General features: G+C 38.8%; 1 protein-coding gene across 1 annotated transcript in view; it reads right to left on the minus strand.

Annotated features, from left to right (window-relative positions):
* Nucleotides 1-14,359: 14,359 nt before the first annotated feature.
* LOC132694754 (pregnancy zone protein-like) overlaps nucleotides 14,360-17,795 on the minus strand; it is a 45,695-nt gene continuing 42,259 nt past the window's right edge. The window contains exons 32-36 of the mRNA XM_060658440.3: nucleotides 17,591-17,681; nucleotides 16,837-16,905; nucleotides 16,402-16,504; nucleotides 15,984-16,025; nucleotides 14,360-15,356 (exon numbers count right to left, since the gene is read on the minus strand). Coding sequence (XP_060514423.1) covers nucleotides 15,334-15,356; nucleotides 15,984-16,025; nucleotides 16,402-16,504; nucleotides 16,837-16,905; nucleotides 17,591-17,681 — 328 coding nt within the window. The 3' untranslated portion in view covers nucleotides 14,360-15,333. The remainder of the gene's footprint in view (nucleotides 15,357-15,983; nucleotides 16,026-16,401; nucleotides 16,505-16,836; nucleotides 16,906-17,590; nucleotides 17,682-17,795) is intronic.

Consider the following 17,795-nt stretch of genomic DNA (forward strand, 5'->3'; position numbering starts at 1 on the left):
GAAATTTATTGTTAAATTGGTTTTCATATAACACCCAGTGCTCATCCCAACAGGTGCCCTCCTCAATGCCCATCACCCGCTTTCCCCTCCCTCCCACGCCCCCATCAACCCTCAGTTTATAAGAGTCTCTCATGCTTTGGCTCCCTCCCTCTCTAACCTCTTTTTTTTTTTTTTTTTTTCCTTCCCCTCCCCCATGGTCTTCTGTTACGTTTCTCAGGATCCACATAAGAGTGAAAACATATGGTATCTTTCTCCGTATGACTTATTTCACTTAGCATAACACTCCCCAGTTCCATCCACGTTGTTACAAAAGGCCATATTTCATTCTTTCTCAGTGCCAAGTAGTATTCCACTGTCTATATGGAAAGAGCCTAAATGTCCATCAACCGATGAATGGATAAGTGTCTTTTTAACGTGTTTCCTTAGAGACGTAGGTGAAACTTTTTGGAGGATGCACGCACAGAGGAGGGATGGCTCGATCTGCCGCGTGTACTTAACTACCAGATTACTCCCCAGAATGGTTGTAACACACTGTGATTCCACCAGCTAGTGCGTAAGGATTTTCATAATCTCAAACTTCTGCCAACAGCTGGTCTTTACATTTTGCCAAATAAATGGGTAGGAAGTGATATTGCATCATTGTTTGAATTTGTGTTTATCCGACTAACAATGACTTCAAGGGTTTGTTTTGTTTTTTAACTATGGCTATACTTTGTAAATTGCCTGTTCATTTCCTTTTTCTCATATTTATTTTTTTGATTTTTTTTAAATGTTTATTTTTGAGAGCGAGTAAGAGAGCAAGCATGGGCACGCGGCAGAGAGAGAGGGAGACAGAGCATCTGAAGCAGGCTCCACACTGAGAGGTGAGAGCAGAGAGCCAGATGTGGGCTCCAACACACAAACCATGAGATCATGACCCGAGCCAAAGTCAGATGCTTAACCTACTGAGCCACTCAGGCGTCCCCCACCCCCTTTCTCATTTTGAAAAATTATAGTTGCTATCCCAGTCTTGTTGATTTTGCTGGAATTTCTCGTATAAATCTACATACCAATTCCTTGTCAGTTTTAGACATTATAAACATTTTTGTTCATTTTCTCATCTATAACTCTGTCCATAGTATCTTCTATTTCTTAACGTTTCACTGATCAACTTCAGCTTCTTTTCCTTGTGATTTATGCTTTTGCAGTTTGGTTTAAGATATTTCCTCCCAGTCCCAATTTGACTTTTCTGTTAATTTTATAGTTTGACTTTTCACAAGTGTTTCAGCAAGCTAACTGTATTCTCACTTTGTATGTGGTATTCTTTGCAGATCCAAGTTATGTTTTTAACCTTTAATTTTCCTAGCCCTTTCTACTAACAACTTTATTTATTTATTTATTTATTTCTTCTTTTTTTTTTTTTTAAAGAATTTTTTTATGTTTATTTATTTTTGAGAGAGAGACAGAGAGAGAGAGAGACAGAGCAAAAGCAGGGGAGGGGCAGAGAGAGAGGGAGACACAGAATCTGAAGTGGGCTCCAGGCTCTGAGCTGTCAGCACAGAGCCCGATGTGGGGCTCAAACCCACAAACCATGGGACCATGACCTGAGCTGAAGTCGGACACTTAACCGACTGAGCCACCCAGGCGCCCCATTTTTATTTATTTATTCTTAAGTAGGCTTTGTGCCCAGAGTGAAGCCCAATGTGGGGCTTGAATTCACGACCTTGAGATTAAGACCTGAACTGAGATCAAGAGTCAGAGAAGCTTAACCCACTGAGCCACCCAGGTGTCCCATACCAATCTTTTTAAACCCCATTGACTTGTGGTGCCACTTGTAAGGTCTTTTAAAGTCTCATATCTGCATAGAACTATCTCTGAACTCTGTGTTTCTGACCGCCGGTCTTTTTGTTCATTCTTGCACCGGTAATCTCCCCCATATACATGTAGTGAGCTTACTCATTTCTTGTTTTCTTTTTCTTTTTATCTTTCAGAGGGAGATGGAGAGGGAGAGGGAGTGAGAGGGAGAGGGAGAGAGAGGGAAAGAGGGAGAGAGGGAGAAAGAGAGAGAAGGAGAGAGAGGAAGAGACAGAAAGAGAGAGGGAGGGAGAGAGAGGGGAGAGAGGGGAGGGGGAGGGGAAGAAAGAGAAAGAAAGAGAGAGAAAGGGAGACGGAGAGAGGGGGAGCTTATTCATTTGATATTTTGTTGTTGTTTTTCCCTGTAGTCTCTGTCAGTTGCTGAGAGGGGAAGGTGATACTTGTTTTGCATTGCAATTTATTTCCACTTATGCTCATATAATTTTAATGGCTGCGTCTTGATTCCTGCAGTTTGCATGATATGTTTAATACCCATCTTCAGCAATGCCAGTGGGTTCTGCACCTCGAGGCTATTAGAGTGTCCCATTGACAGCAGTCACCTGTGGGTGACTTTTCCCAACACCTTCTGAAGGGCTTCGTAGCAAGAGTGCCACCAGCCCAGCACCCTCCCTTGTCACCTGGTTTTAAAGCCTGAGTGAACCTTCTCTATCATCCGGGGGCCAGGATTGCTCCCTCTCCAACAATGGTTAGTACTCAGCATTGAGGAGTTCCTTCTTTGTTTTTCGGTGTGTGTGTGTGTGTGTGTTTTGTTTTTGTCTTTTTTTTTTTAAGTTTATTTATTTATTTTGATTATTTTGAGAGAGAGAGTGCATGGGAGGTGGGGAAGGGCAGAGAGAGAAAGAGAGAGAGAGAGAGAGAGAGAGAGAGAGAGAGAGAATCCAAAGCAGTCTCCTCACCAGTAGTGCAGAGTCCGATGCAGGACTCAAACTCACGAACTGTGAGATCGTGACCTGAGCGGAAACCAAGAGTAGGAAGGACGCTTAACCAACTGAACCACCCAGGCACCCCGGGAATTCCTTCTCTGGCTGTACTTTAGATCTGACTTTTCCTTGGTGCGCTATTTCAGCCCATGGATAGGGGCTCCACAGTGTCTGCTCCATAGGCCTGCTATTCCTGTATTTTTTTAGAGTTCTTTTTATTCTGTATTAAATAATTTCTTATTATCCCAACCCTCTGTTTTTGCTTATAATACTTTATTTTATTTTTTTTTAACATTTGTTTATTTTGGAGAGACAGAGAGAGGCAGAGCACAAGTGGGGAAGGGGCAGAGAGAGGAGACACAGAACCCGAAGCAGGCTCCAGGCTCTGAGCTGTCAGCACAGAGCCCAATGCGGGACTCAAACTCACAAACCGTGAGATCATGACCTGAGTGAAGTAGGACGCTTAACCAACTGAGCCACCCAGGTGCCCCTCTAATACTTTATTTTAAACCTTCCCTGTTCAAATTACCATGTGGTTTGGATTCCTTGATTGTACCTTGCTTGATTCAAAATTATACTTTTCTCAAGTTTCTTTGATTTTACCCACTTTATTTAAAGAAATCTATAAATAGCTTCTTTACTTTGAGAGAGAGAGAGAGTGAGAGACAGTGTGAGCAGGGGAGGGGCAGAGAGAGAGAGAGAGAGAGGGGAGAGAGAATCCCAAGCAGGCTCCGTGCTGTCAGCACAGAGCCCAACGCGGGGCTCAAACTCCCTAAACCATGAGATTATGACCTGAGCCGAAACCAAGAGTCAGATGTATAACTGATGGACCCACCCAGGGCCCCAACTTTCAAATCTTTTATAGCATACTCTGGTTTATTTCTCTGTTTTGCTTGCAAACTTTTTCTTGAATAGTTTTCAGGGTAGGGCTCTTATTTAGCAAAACTTCCCAGGCTGTGCACACCTACAAAGATTTTTATGTTCTCACATTTGAGTCATGATTTGTATGGACATAAAATTCATGATGTGAAGTTTTTCCTTAGTGGTTTAACCTGTTATCCCATTGTATTCTTGTGTCCAGTGTTGTTGAGAACCTGTACCTAGTCTTTTTCTCCTGAACCATTTAGAATTTTTCTTTATCTTAGATATTTTAAAAGCTTGGGGCACCTGGGTGGCTCAGTCGGTTAAGCATCTGACTTCAGCTCAGGTCATGATCTCGCGGTTCGTGAGTTCGAGCCCCGCGTCGGGCTCTGGGCTGATGGCTCAGAGCCTGGAGCCTGCTTCCGATTATGTGTCTCCCTCTCTCTCTGCCCCTCCCCCATTCATGCTCTGTCTCTCTCTGTCCCAAAAATAAATAAACGTTAAAAAAAAAAAATTAAAAAAAAAAAAAAAATAAAAGCTTAGTATGTGTCCAGGTTTTTTTTTTTTTTTTTTTTTTTTTTTTTTTTTTATCTCTTTTGTGTAGTTATTTACTTTTTTTTGATGCTGGGAAATTTATTTTCATTACTTCTTCATATTTTTTTCCTTTTCCTTTTTACTTTCGTCTCATGAAGTTGAAGATGTAAATGTTCAGACTTTTACTTCAATCTTTCGTATTACTTAGCTTTCCGTTTACTTTTTCTATGTGTTTAAACTTTCCTGCTGCTTTCTTGCAAAATTCCTCAACTTCACCTTCAAGCTCATTATTTTTTGCTTCAGTTCTACACATCAGGATGGTAATCTCAGAAATTTCAAATACTACGTATTCATATCTAATATTTCCACTTTTTTGGTGTTATGATTTCTTGTGTTTAATTTACATTTTGTATACCTTTTAATGTCTACTTCATTAGGCTTATTTTATATTGGTATTTCGTTCTGATAATTTTTCTTCAGATAATATATGTTGATCAGTTTGTTGTGTTTCTTTAAAAAATTTTTTAATGTTTATTTCAGAGAGAGAGAGAGAGACAGAGAGAGAGAGAGAGAGAGAGAGAGAATGTGAGCAGGGGAGGGGCAGAGAGAGAGAGGGAGACACAGAATCTGAAGTGGGCTGCACAGGCCCATGCGGGGCTTAAACCCATGAACCCTGAGATCAAGACCTGAGCGGAAGTTGGACGCTTAACCGACTGAGCCACCCAGGCGCTCCTGTTGTGTTTCTTTTATAGGACTTGAACAGCTGAAATTTATTGTTATTTTGGCTGTGAGCCCATTATAAATGGGATACTTTGTCTCGTATTATATATTGGGGAAGAGCCAAGGATCAGATCCTGTGTGTGATCTGGAGAGTGAGTGTAAAGTTTGGGGAGAGAAAGAGTCCTGGGAGGAAATCCCCAGTCATCAAGGACCACCATTGATCACTTTTACTTGTTACATTTTGTAAAAATTTAATTTAATTTTTTTAAAAATTTAAACCCAAGTTGGTTAACACATAGTGTAATAATGATACTTTTTACATTTCTATATGTTTAAGGAGACAGCAATGAAAACCGATCCTCTCGGGGCGCCTGGGTGGCTCAGTCAGTTAAGCATCCGACTTCGGCTCAGGTCAAGATCTCGCCGGTTTGTGAGTTCGATCCCCGCATGGGGCTCTGCGCTGACAGCTCGGAGCCTGGAACCTGCTTCGGATTCTGTGTCTCCCTCTCTCTCTGCCCCTCCCCTGCTCACGCTCTGTGTCTCAAAAATGAATAAATATGAAAGAAAGAATGAAAGAAAAGAAAGAAAGAAAAGAAGAGAGATCATCTCCCTGGAGCTCTGAGGGTTCACAGGGGGACAAACCGGAAAAGCAAATGTCCGAGGCGGCTGGTTATTCCACATCTGATTTCATCTTTACACTTACAGAGCTTTTCGGTTAACAGGATTTCACTCTAGGCTTTTGCTGCCGATTTCTGTGAAGGGATAATGACCATCCCAAACCAACTTGAAAGAAAGGCAAGGGCAGCATTTAAATAACTGTGTTTGAATTTATCAAGTCAGGCCGTTTCCAGCTTCCTTTCTCGTTGATTACCAACCCTCCCTCCCCCCCACCCCCCCTGCCAGTTCCTCAACAGTTCCAGAGTGCATTCATTTCTCCAGGTTTTTCTGATACTTTGTTGATTCCTAAAACCCATGTTTCTCTTTTGCTTATATTGTTTCTCCCGGGTTGTTTGGAAGGAGGAAGAAACAGCCTGCGCTAGTGTTTCATCGTGTCGGAAGTAAGTGTTGACTCCCCTCGGTGCTTTCTGCCCTTTAACTTGGTTTTGATATTTTGTGTCCCTTTATTAGTCTCTTCTGCCTTGGGAGTGATTTCCGCCCATCTGACTATAAAGTTGTTCGTTTCATCTTATTTCTGTCAGAGCTACGGCTTCAACCATTAGCTGATTTCTTTTGTATTTCCATGAGTTCATTTCTTATTTCTTGAGTTATTTATAGCTGGTCTCTCTTCACATCAGCCACGTTTTCCTTGCCTGTTTCCTATTCCTTGTTTTTACAACTCCAAACTTTGAAACGTTGTAAAAAGGATATGTGTGGCCATAGAAAATTGTATTATATGGTTCTTGAGTGCTTTATTAGCCAGTGAAAATGCGAGATACAGAAGGTAACTTAATGATCTCTCTTGCCGTTGTTTTTCCGTATATAGGGCTAAAAGTCATAATCAGGGATGGTTTTGACTATTCTGGGAACAGAATAAACACAATTATGCAGAGTAATGAGCGGCGTGTTTGTTTTCCGAGGGAAAAAAGAGAATATTTTTTGTTTTAAAATGTCTGGTTCTTGGGGCGCCTGGGTGGCTCAGTCGTTAAGCGTCGACTTCAGCCAGCTCAGGTCATGATCTCGCAGTTCATGAGTTCCAACCCCCGTGTCCGGCTCTGTGCTGACGGCTCAGAGCCCGGAGCCTGCTTCACATTCTGTGTCTCCCTCTCTCTCTGCCCCTCCCCTGCTTGTACTCTGTCTCTGTCTCTCTCTGTCTCTCAAAAATAAATAAAACATCAAAAAAAAAAAAAAAATGCCTGGTTCTTTCATAATGTGAAATAGAACAGTGAAAGAAAAAAAATCTCAATGAATGTGGAATAACGTCTGTAGGAAATGATTTTTTTCACCCTCATTTATAACATTGAATCTGGAAAAAAGCAACGTAACTTTTTCCATAGCTGGCACATTTTTAAAAAATTTTTTATTTAGACGTAACTCGCATAATACAAAAGTCACCATTTTCCAATGTACAGTTAAATGATATTCGTGGTGTTAGGCAATCCTTGCCACTATCTAATTATTGAAGATTCCATTACCACCAAAAGAAATGTTGGACCTGTTCCCAATTTTTTACTCCTCAGTGTCTGACAACCACGAACCTATTTTCTGTCTCTATGGATTTGTCTGGACATTTCAAATAAATAAATGGAATAATGCCTTATGTGGCTTTTTGTGTCTGGCTTCTTAGCACGGTATTTTCAAGGTTCATCCGTGCTGTGGTATATATCAGTATTGTTTCATATGGATGAAAGATACTCTATTGTACAGCTGTACTATCTTTTATTTATTCATCCATCAGTTGATAAGACATTTGGGTCGCTTCCACTTTTTAGCTGTTATGAATAATTCTCTGAACAGCTGTGTAAACGTTTTTGTGCAAATATATGTTTTCAATTGCCTCTGGTATGTAAGTAGGAGTAGAATTGCTGGGTCACATGGGAACTCTCTGTTTAACATTTTGGGGAACCGCAGAATTGTTTCCCAGACAGCTGCATGCGGCTTTTTGCCTTGTCTCTTTGATAAATGAGGCTTCCGTTTTCTCCACATCTTTGCCAACACTTGTCATTCTCTGTTTTGTTGTTGTTGTTGTTGTTGTTTTTTAATTATACCCATTCTACCAGGGGTGAAGAGGTATCTCATGGTGGTTTTGATTTGCATTTCCCTAATAACTAATGATTCTGAGCGTATTTTCACGAGCTTATTGACTGTTGCATATCTTCTTTAGAGACGTTTCTATTTAACTTCTTTATCGTAGTTTAATTTGATAAATTAAAATAAATTAAATAAATCATAGTTTAATTTGTTTTCTTACGGATGAGTTGTAAGAGGTTTTTATGTGTTTGGGATCCTAGACCTAGTTTTGAAAATAGTTTTGAAATAGAGAATTGTGAGTCTTTCTTCTTTGTTCTTCTTTTTCGATATTGTTTTGGCTAATTTGAGTTTCTTGCATCTCCAAATGAATTTCAGGGTCAACCTGTCCATTTGTTAAAGAAAAGCAGTTATAATTTTGGTGGGGATTGCACTGAATCTACAGATCAGTTTGGGGGATATTGCCATCTTAATATCAATAAATTAGTAAAATACAATTTATATGTTAATATTTTATTACTGTATGCAATATATTTTATATTAATATGTAAGTCTTTCAATTCATGAACATTTGATATTTTGGAGTTCCTTCCTCCACCATTTTTGCTGATGTTATTCTTAGCTCAAGTTTGATGGCTTTATTAGTTTTTAAAAACTTGTAAAACATTTACTGCAAAATTTTATATCAATGCAAAACTAAAATTAGGCTTTCTCTGTTAATGGTATAGTGGTCCTAGAAATTAAATCGTGATTATTTATTTGGAATATAGTAGGCATTATTTTAAATATTGTGTTTTTAATGAATATAAGAAAAGTTACTTTTATTTCTTTTTATGCTATATCTAACCCTCAATTTAGTAGATTTTGTTTTCAACAATGGTTGAGAATATTACTTATTTTCTGTTACAACGTGTCTAGATAGCAGTTATTCAGTGTGTTGCACCGGAATATTTTTTTCTGTTTTGTGTTGACTTTGCAATCATGTTATCTTTCTTCTTCTATGTTAATTTGAAAATATTTTCACTTTGATTAGGTAATAAGTAATAATGTATTCTTTCCCCTATTTAATCTAGTTTCCCCTATTTAATCAATCTGGCCACTTTCTTTTGCTTGCCTCAGATAGCATCCTGATTTTAAAAGGAAATTATAAAGTCAGGATATTTTTCATTGTCTTTATTAATTAGCTTAGCAGTGTTGTTGTAAGACCTACTTGAGAAGAATGATCAAATTGGAAGATATCCTCAGCCTTCTCTAGGTTAAATGTGCACAGGCAAAATGTCAATATAAATATTTCAGAAATTGTAGCTTTTATGTGAAGATACTGGAGATTTGTCAATGTCTTCATTGTCCGTGTATATTCTCACTTTTATGAAAACATCGAGCAAACCTGTGTGAAATAGCTATGTGAAGTATGCCTATGAGAAATTTTCTCTCCTTCACTATGACATTATAAGTTACTGTAAGAAACTAACTTATCTCACCATCAAGCAGTTGTCTGCTGCTTGATGCTTGCTGAATGCTTCTGGAAAGTTCCCTACTAGATACTATGGACATTGGTACTTCAAAGAACAGACTCTTGGATACAGTTTTCTAAGCTGTTCTTCCTTAGACAACTTTCAGACTGTCCTAATGGATCAGGCAAGATTTCTGGGACTCTTTTCAGTTTAGAAACAAATATACTCCAGGAGAGAACAATGCTTGACTTAAGATCAAGCAGAATGAGAATTACTAGGATTGACTAAACCAAAGAGGGAAATTAAAATGTGGTTATCTCTTTGGAATATGGTAGGGAAATTAAAATGTGGTTATCTCTTTGGAATATGGTAGGTAGGTATTATTTTAATGTTGTATTTTAAACAAATATAGGAAAAGTTTTTTTCTCACTCTTTTTACCTTATACCTAACCCCTAATTTAGCAGATTTTATTTCCGTGGATGGAAACAAAACATTTAAAGATGATAGCTGATTCCCACTGATAACCTTAGAATTCAAACACATACTTTGACTGAATCTTTATACTTCGCACAGCAAACATTGATTGCATAGTTTAATAAGTATTTGCTGTTTCTTTTAACGTGGATATAGTTGCACAGGTTGATTGTGTAATCAAGTCATACTTGGAGCAATAATATTTGAAAATAATTCTCATTTAATCAGACATGATACGTTCGCTATTGAGAAATACCAGTGGTGCCTACAAAGTTCTCTCGTGAAAATGACCTGGTACCTGACTTATAGGGCTTCAATCTCAAAAGAATAAACAAGATCATTCCCTGGCAAGCCAAAGATCTTAGAATTTGGGGGACTTTTTTTTTTTTTTATTATTTTTTTTTTTTTTTAATGTTTATTTATTTTTGGGAGAGAGAGAGAGACAGAGCGAACGGGGGAGGGGCAGAGAGAGAGGGAGACACAGAATCGGAAGCAGGCTCCAGGCTCTGAGCCATCAGCCCAGAACCCGACGTGGGGCTCGAACTCACAAACTGCGAGATCGTGACCTGAGCTGAAGTCGGACGCTTAACCAACTGAGCCACCCAGGCGCCCCAGAATTTGGGGGACTTTTAGGTGAGAGGAATTCATCTAACGTTGTAGGTACTATAGGTGAAATAATAAGTCATGGAGGTTTTTAAAAGTCTAAGCCAAGATTCCTTATGAAAGCTGCTGGACAGAAGTTAGTTATGTGGCCTTAATAGCTGTTTAATACTGAAGGCTCAAGATTTTCAGACAAACCCAAGGAGGCCTACATTAACCCTCATTAACCTTCCCGGGCACTTGTGAAAACAATGAGTACAAACCTAATAAGATGGTCATTTCTTTTTTTTTTTTTAATCAAGAATAATTTTATAGAGGGGAGACCGTCAGAAAAACTATCAGAAACTCAGCAGTAAGGCAAAAATGGGGAGTAGCACATTCTTTCTATATAACTTGGGGTCAAGGACCACTTAAAGATTATCCAGGGGCATATGCTTAGTTCATTTCATTATTTACTACAAATGAAAGGCTCTAGACTCAGTGAGGTTACTTGTTGATTTTTGTTAGGTACACACGCAAATAACTTCTGCCCAGTGGAACAGATAACCCCTAAGATTGTATGGCTTATTTTACATTATTTAGTTTTGTACGTAACTCATCATTCTTCTCCTAACAGTTTTTTAAAAATTGTTTGTAAGTTTCCTAGCTTTTTGGACTTGTTATAACATTTTACCTGTTAATTAATAGGCTAAATAAGATCTTAGACACTGTGTTCAGTTTATAGTTGCCTCAGAATATAAGTTACAAGTATATGAATATATATTTTCTTTTTGAAAGTTACAGTTTGACAGTTTGTAAAATAAGGAGATACCAGAGTTAATAATATCCATCTATGAGTCCCAGTATAAATTATAAAAAAATTTACAGAGAGGGTGCTGTTTTATTTTACACAAATTGGGAAAAGCATTCCCTTTTATTTTTAATCTTTTCTTTTTCGATATCTGATAATCAAGAGGCAGTTTAATTTTATATTCGGCTGCTCACTGTCTTTGAAGAGAGAACCTTTAGGCCAAATGATAGCTAAGCCTGCTGAGGATGAAAGTCTTTTGTGTGGCTTATATATTAACAGAGTTTGGGTAATCAAAGATCATTTACTGAACATGACAAGTTTCATTTTGTCAGATTAAGTACACATTACATCTTGGTACAGATTTTTTCAGGCGAAGCTTTGTTCAACCATAACGTGAATCCTTGCACAGCTTGTACATTTAGTGGCTTGAGTGTTCTTTAATGTTATCTCATGAATTCGGATTCCTCAATTTTATAAGAAAAATGCCTGAGGATATTAAGTGAAAAGCGTAAGGATATTTTGCACACTATTACCATTTAAATAACAGTGACTTCTTTATATTTTTAGAATCACGAAGAAGAAAGGTCTACAACAGTACTTTTGTGTTGTATTAAGTACCAAATATTTCTTGAGGGAGTGTACCAGAACCGATTAAAATCTGCCAGCATTTTCACCCAAATGTGCCTTGAAGTCAAGTAATATGAATGACCCATGGATTCCTTTATTTTTATTTTGGATCATTTTATTTTCCTTATGACCACAGGAGAAATCTACAAGAACTTCCTCCTGGAGAACTTTAATAACAAGAACTGATTCATCTTTTATGAGAGAAGCTGTCAACATGGCAGAAAGCCAGACGTGAAAAACTAGACCCCGGGACATTACAGCAGTTTCCTACAACGGCCATAACAAACTACCACACACTGGGTGGCTTAAAACAATGGTAATTTGTTCTTTCATAGTTCTGGAGGCTAGAAGTCACAAATCGAGGTATTGACCGACCCGGGCCATGCACCTTCCAAATGCTTTCAGGGGCAATCTCTTCCGTGCCATTGTCTTAGCTTCATTGGTTGCCAGCAGTCCTGGTATTTGTGTCCCTGCTCCATCACCACGTGGCATTTTTCCTGCAAGTCTGGCATCGTCTTCCCTCTGTGCATGTTTGCCTCTGTATATCTTCACCTTTTCTTATGGAACAACAGTAGTATTGGATAAAGGGTCCATCCTACCACAGTCTGATCTCATCTTAATTTCCACCTTTCTTTTTTAATGTATGTTTGTTTGTGTATTTCTTTGAGAGAGAGGGAGAGAGACCGCGAGCAAGCAGGGGAGGAGCAGAGAGAGGGAGATACAGAATCTGAGGCAGGCTCCAGGCTCCCAACCATCAGCGCAGAGTCCCATGTGGCGCTCGAACTCACAAACCGCGAGGTCATGACCTGAGCTCAGACGCTTAACCCCGAATGAGCCACCCCGGTGCTCCTCGTCTTAACTTACATCAAAATTACATCTGCAGATGTATTTCCAGATACAGATATTCCCTATTTCCAGATAAGGTCACATTCACAGGTACCAGGGATTGGAACTTCAACGTATCTTCTTGGGGGGACACAATTCAACCCACAACAGAGATAATGTGTCTTTACCCCTTTGGTGATTGCTGACAGCTAGTTTCGCAAGCCAGAGGTGCTAATTTTCCTCTTTGAGCTCAGTGAATGCATAAAAGGTACTTTTAAACAAGTTTTAAGGTGTTCATAAATAAGCCAAATTCCTTGTTCTCCTCATCTACTTGACTTGGGAAAAGTATGAAAATCTTTTCTGTAACACATTTGTGACACATTAAGCAATTCAACTCAGCTTGGGGTGAAATGATCTTTCTAGTGCATTTTCTTTCCTGATGTATTCCAACACCTTTGTGTTACTGCATTTATCTTGCACGTACCCACGTTTGGGAACAGGCTCACTCAAGGACCTGTTCCGTCACACTTTTGTTTTGCTGAGAGCCTACGATATTCACAGCACTGTGTTAAGTGAATAGGCCGCAGGCATGATTAAGATACTGGTTTCGTTTTCTTTCTTTCTTTCTTTCTTTCTTTCTTTCTTTCTTTCTATTTTTAAAAAATTTTTTTTAACGTTTATTTATTTTTGAGACAGAGAGAGACAGAGGATGAACGGGGGAGGGTCACAGAGAGAGGGAGACACAGAATCTGAAACAGGCTCCAGGCTCTGAGCAGTCAGCACAGAGCCCGATGCGGGGCTCGAACTCACGGACCGCGAGATCGTGACCTGAGCCGAAGTCGGACACTTAACCGACTGAGCCACCCAGGCGCTCCCAGGTTTTGTTTTCAAAGAGATCTGATTCGGAGATGAGAGGAAAATAATCTTTTAGTTTGTTTTATATGAAGTGTGTAGAAGTGTGGAAGAGAGATATGTGTGCTAAACCATGTGATCAGGCGTGAAGAAGATAGCCTGGCTGTGCACAAATGGCCTGTGTATTTGGACATCAGCAAAAGCTCCTTTCTTCCCTTTGCCAAGGAGTTGAACTCTCAGAATGCAAGTCTGAAATATTCTCTCGCTTTAAAATCTTTCAGCGGTTTCTAGTCTTTCATTATCTTGTAATTGTATTCTTTTTTTTAAGTTTATTTATTTATTTTGAGAGAGAGAGAAAGCATGAGCTTGGGGAGGGGAGGGGAGAGAGAAAGAGTGAGAGAGAGAGAGAATCCCAAGCAGGCTCTGCACTCTCAGGTGAGCCCCATGCAGGGCTCGAACCCGCAAACTGTGAGATGATGACCTCAGCCAGAGTCAGACTTAACCGACCGAGCCACCCAGGAGCCCCTTGTAACCTTATTCTTGCATTTATCTTTTAATTTGTCTCCATGTATATACATTGTTTTATGCTTTTATTTTTTATTTTTATTTTTAAAAAATATTTATTTTGAGAGAGAGGGAGGGCACAAGCAGAGGAGGAGCAGAGAGACAGAGGGAGAAGGAAAATCCCAAGCAGGCTTTACTCTGTCAGTGAAGAGCCTGACATGGGGCTGGATCTCACAAACCATGAGATCATGACCTGAGCCAAAATCAAGAGTTGGGTGCTTAACTGATTGAGCTGCCCAGGCGTCCCACTTCATGCTTTTAACTTATCACACTATATATATTTATGAAGTCAACCTCTAATTTTAACTTTGTAGTTTAGTCCAAAATCAGAGAGTAAATCAAATTTAGAATTCACTTTCTTGTGAACTGAATAAATGAAGATAAACTGTGTCTGAATAGGGAAGGCTAAATATTGTAAAATGTTGACTTTCACAATCATTAGAAATTGATTAATATTCAATGCAATACTAAATAGTACCCAGTAAAACTAGGGAGATAATTAACTTCACAAAGGATTTTAAAGTTTTACCTGGAGTAAATAATAAACAGTATTGCAAAGAAAAGATGCAAACAGAGAAATGAGACAGACCAGCCATAATAGTTATTAAAAGCTGTATTTTATTAAGCTACACAAATTCAAAAATTTTACTTGTGAAGGAAACACACACAGGATTTCATCAACCCAAAGATCTGTCTAAAGCTAGCCCTTTATAGTCATGCCAATTCTCCCTTGCTTTACCATCCATAACCCCTGGGAACCACTAATTTGTTTTCCATTTCTATCATTTTGTCATTTCAGTAATGTTAGACAAAAGGAAACATGCACTATGACCTTTTGAAATTGGCTGTATTTTCATTCAGCGTAATATTTTTTTTTTAACGTTTATTTATTTTTGAGACAGAGAGAGACAGAGCATGAATGGGGGAGGGTCAGAAAGAGGGAGACACAGAATCTGAAACAGGCTCCGGGCTCTGAGCTGTCAGCACAGGGGCCCGATGCGGGGCTCGAACTCACGGACCGTGAGATCGTGACCTGAGCCGAAGTTGGCGCTCAACCGACTGAGCCACCCAGGCGCCCCTATTCAGCGTAATATTTTTGAGATCTATTCAAATTATTGTGTAAATCAGTAGTTTGTTCCATTTTATTGCTGAGTAGTATTCCACGGCATGAATGCACCACAGTTAATATAACCATTCACCTACTGATGGACATTTTGGATGTTTTCAATATTTGGAAACATTGCTTTCTTTACCCTACCTTCCTGTGGGTTATCTGAACACTTACTGGAATTCCATTTTGATTTATCTATAGTGTTTTGAGCGCAGCTTTTTGTAGAGCTTTAATAGTGTTTTTAAAAATGTTATGGGGAATAGATACAGATTTCAGAAGGGAAATATAACATTGATAAAGAACAAAAGAAATTGTAGATGTGTATACGTCATAAATTTATTCCACATACAAATTTTATGTATTCCGATTCCTGTCTCCTGTTTCTCTATATTTTCTGCTGATCAATCTTTGTTCTTCATTGCTAGAGAAGGTCATCTGATGAGGTCCACAAGTTTCCATTTTTAAGCACTTCTGTGTTCAGATTCTAAACAGTAGAATAAAAGGTAGGAAAATTAAGGAAATTCTGTCATCTACTAAAGGAATAATTTTCATATTTCAATCATAAATATTCAAATGTAATAAATTTTAATTACTTTCAATGATAGGGATGTTCTTGTCCCCCCCCCCCCCCGCCCCCCGCCAATTTTAGAATGGAAAACTGAAGGTCTCAAAGCAAGTGTTATATTGTCAAAGATGAACACCGTTGACCAGCCTAAGGGAAAATCTTGTAGGTCCTATCTCTTATGCTGTGCTATATGGATGGTTACAGGGAAAAACTTCCTGACCTTAAATGGTATAAGTGCAGAAACATCCTAAAAATGTCATAGGTGACAAATTAGATGATTTAGTTTTCATATGTGGCAAATTCCTGGATTCATCTGCAAACAAGTACTCCCAGATTCAGAAATTATACTTTACATGCATGTTTTTCTTACTGAGAAATTTGATAATACATTTGAAACAGTTTGCTTCATAAATGCCACACCATGGACCTTTATAATATGATAAGGATAGACTCAAGCAACAGCCTTATGCAGACGACAGGTGCTTTTTTTTTTTTTTTTTTTTTTTTTTTTCATCTTGGCACTAGATTTTACTGTTTATACTTTACCAGCACTGCAGGGGTCACTGTACTCTTCAATAGTGAATTCCTCTGAAACACAAAATGAGAAGACAGAAAGAATGAAGACCTCCAGTAAACAGGCATCTGGGCAGTTACTTATAAATAAGCTGTAAACTAAGAACTTCTGTGCTAAACCATGCAGGATTGGTGGAGAGGGGAGGAAGAAGAAGTTAGGCTTGGATACAGAATTCAGGGCCAGGTTTCACAAATGGAAGGCTGTCTTTCTTTGGACACCGGGTAGCCCTCTTCGCAGCCCTGCTCTTCTTATTGGAGCTGTACCTATCCAATGACCGCAGACTCACTTCTTCCTCCAGGGAAAGACTGCGCAGTTTTGTTTCAGTGAAGGTGACCCTTTACCAGGTTAGTTCTTTCTTTTTAAGGTTCAGCATGTATGAATCCCACTTACCTGTCTCATAATAATCATAGGCTTTTACAGTAGCTGGTTTTAAATTGTTTACTTGGATGTCTTGTTCCACTGAGAAGGAGAAACTCAGGGTTTGATTGGTTAGCTGGAGAGACAGGAAAACCAAATTGGAATCCAAGATTAACTTAGTTACCGGTTACCATCCTCTCTTCCTACGATATCATCAAATCTTATGGTTACGCTATCCGTCTGTAACAAAACCTTTGGAGAGAATGGCATTTTGAGACTCAGTGACAGATACAGGAAGGACAAAAAAGATGATTCTATGGACAGTGAAATGTAGTAAGCTTGAACTTTGTTGACTGGTTCAGCCTCCTTCACCTGTGTGTCTGAAAAACATTATTATCTAGGATCTGGATTGGTGTGTTGGAACCTCTAGTAGTGTTCCTGGATCTGGCAGAGTCTACAGAATCTCACCTCTTCAAAGTAAATCAGGACATGGTTGGTGCTCACTTCAGTCCTTTGAATCTGAGGCTTTTCTTGGAGCTGTTGATCAAGACCATAAGGCAGATATATGAGATGAGGAAATTCCAGGCTGAGAGTACTTTTCAGGTATTTATGATCCAATGGGCTGCTTGGAAACATCCAAATTGCTAATTGTGATTTCTTCAGGAATATAGTAATATGTATTAAGCCCTTTCTATATTATCTACCATTATTTATACCTCTGTATCTCTGTATCTATCTATTACCTACCTGTCAATCTGTCATCTAACTAATCTATCCATAACATATATATTTTCATAATATATGAGAGAGAATTATCCTTTACATATAAAAAGAAAAAGGGAGAGTATCACATTTCTCTCTCTCTCTCTCTCTGGCATCTTTTTATATCATATACATGTGTATATATGTGATATATTTTCCCTTTTTAACATACACGATTGGAAGATAATTCAATACCTCTCCACATATCTAGATGTCTCCGGGCCTGCTGGAGCCTTATTCACCATGTCTAGGACTTACGTCTTATACCTGATACCACATAAGAGGGATGATTCACTATTAAAATGACGTAAGCACACTCTAGAGAAGTAAGTTTGAGGGAGTACCTCTTGAAAATTGAATCAGTAAAATAAAGTAAAACTGAATCGGTAAAATAAAATTGACAAGCACAAATGCCAGTATTTATCATGACTTTGATATCTGTAAGGGATATAGGGCTTACCCTTTTCACTGATGATTTCACAGGTATGAAGCCTGATATCATCTTCACGTCAACAATGGCCATGTTGGAGCTTGGTCGTTCTCCAGTATAACTACAAAGTCAAGGCATCGGGAGAAGGCATTCAAACAAAATCCTTTGGAGTTTGTTCAAGACAGAAGTCTCCCCTTCTCTTTTATTTCTGGTGTTTTCTATCCTTAACCACCAC

Source organism: Panthera onca, chromosome B4 (assembly GCF_046562875.1).
Source record: "Panthera onca isolate mPanOnc1 chromosome B4, mPanOnc1 haplotype 2, whole genome shotgun sequence".
NCBI classification, from domain to species: domain Eukaryota; kingdom Metazoa; phylum Chordata; class Mammalia; order Carnivora; family Felidae; genus Panthera; species Panthera onca.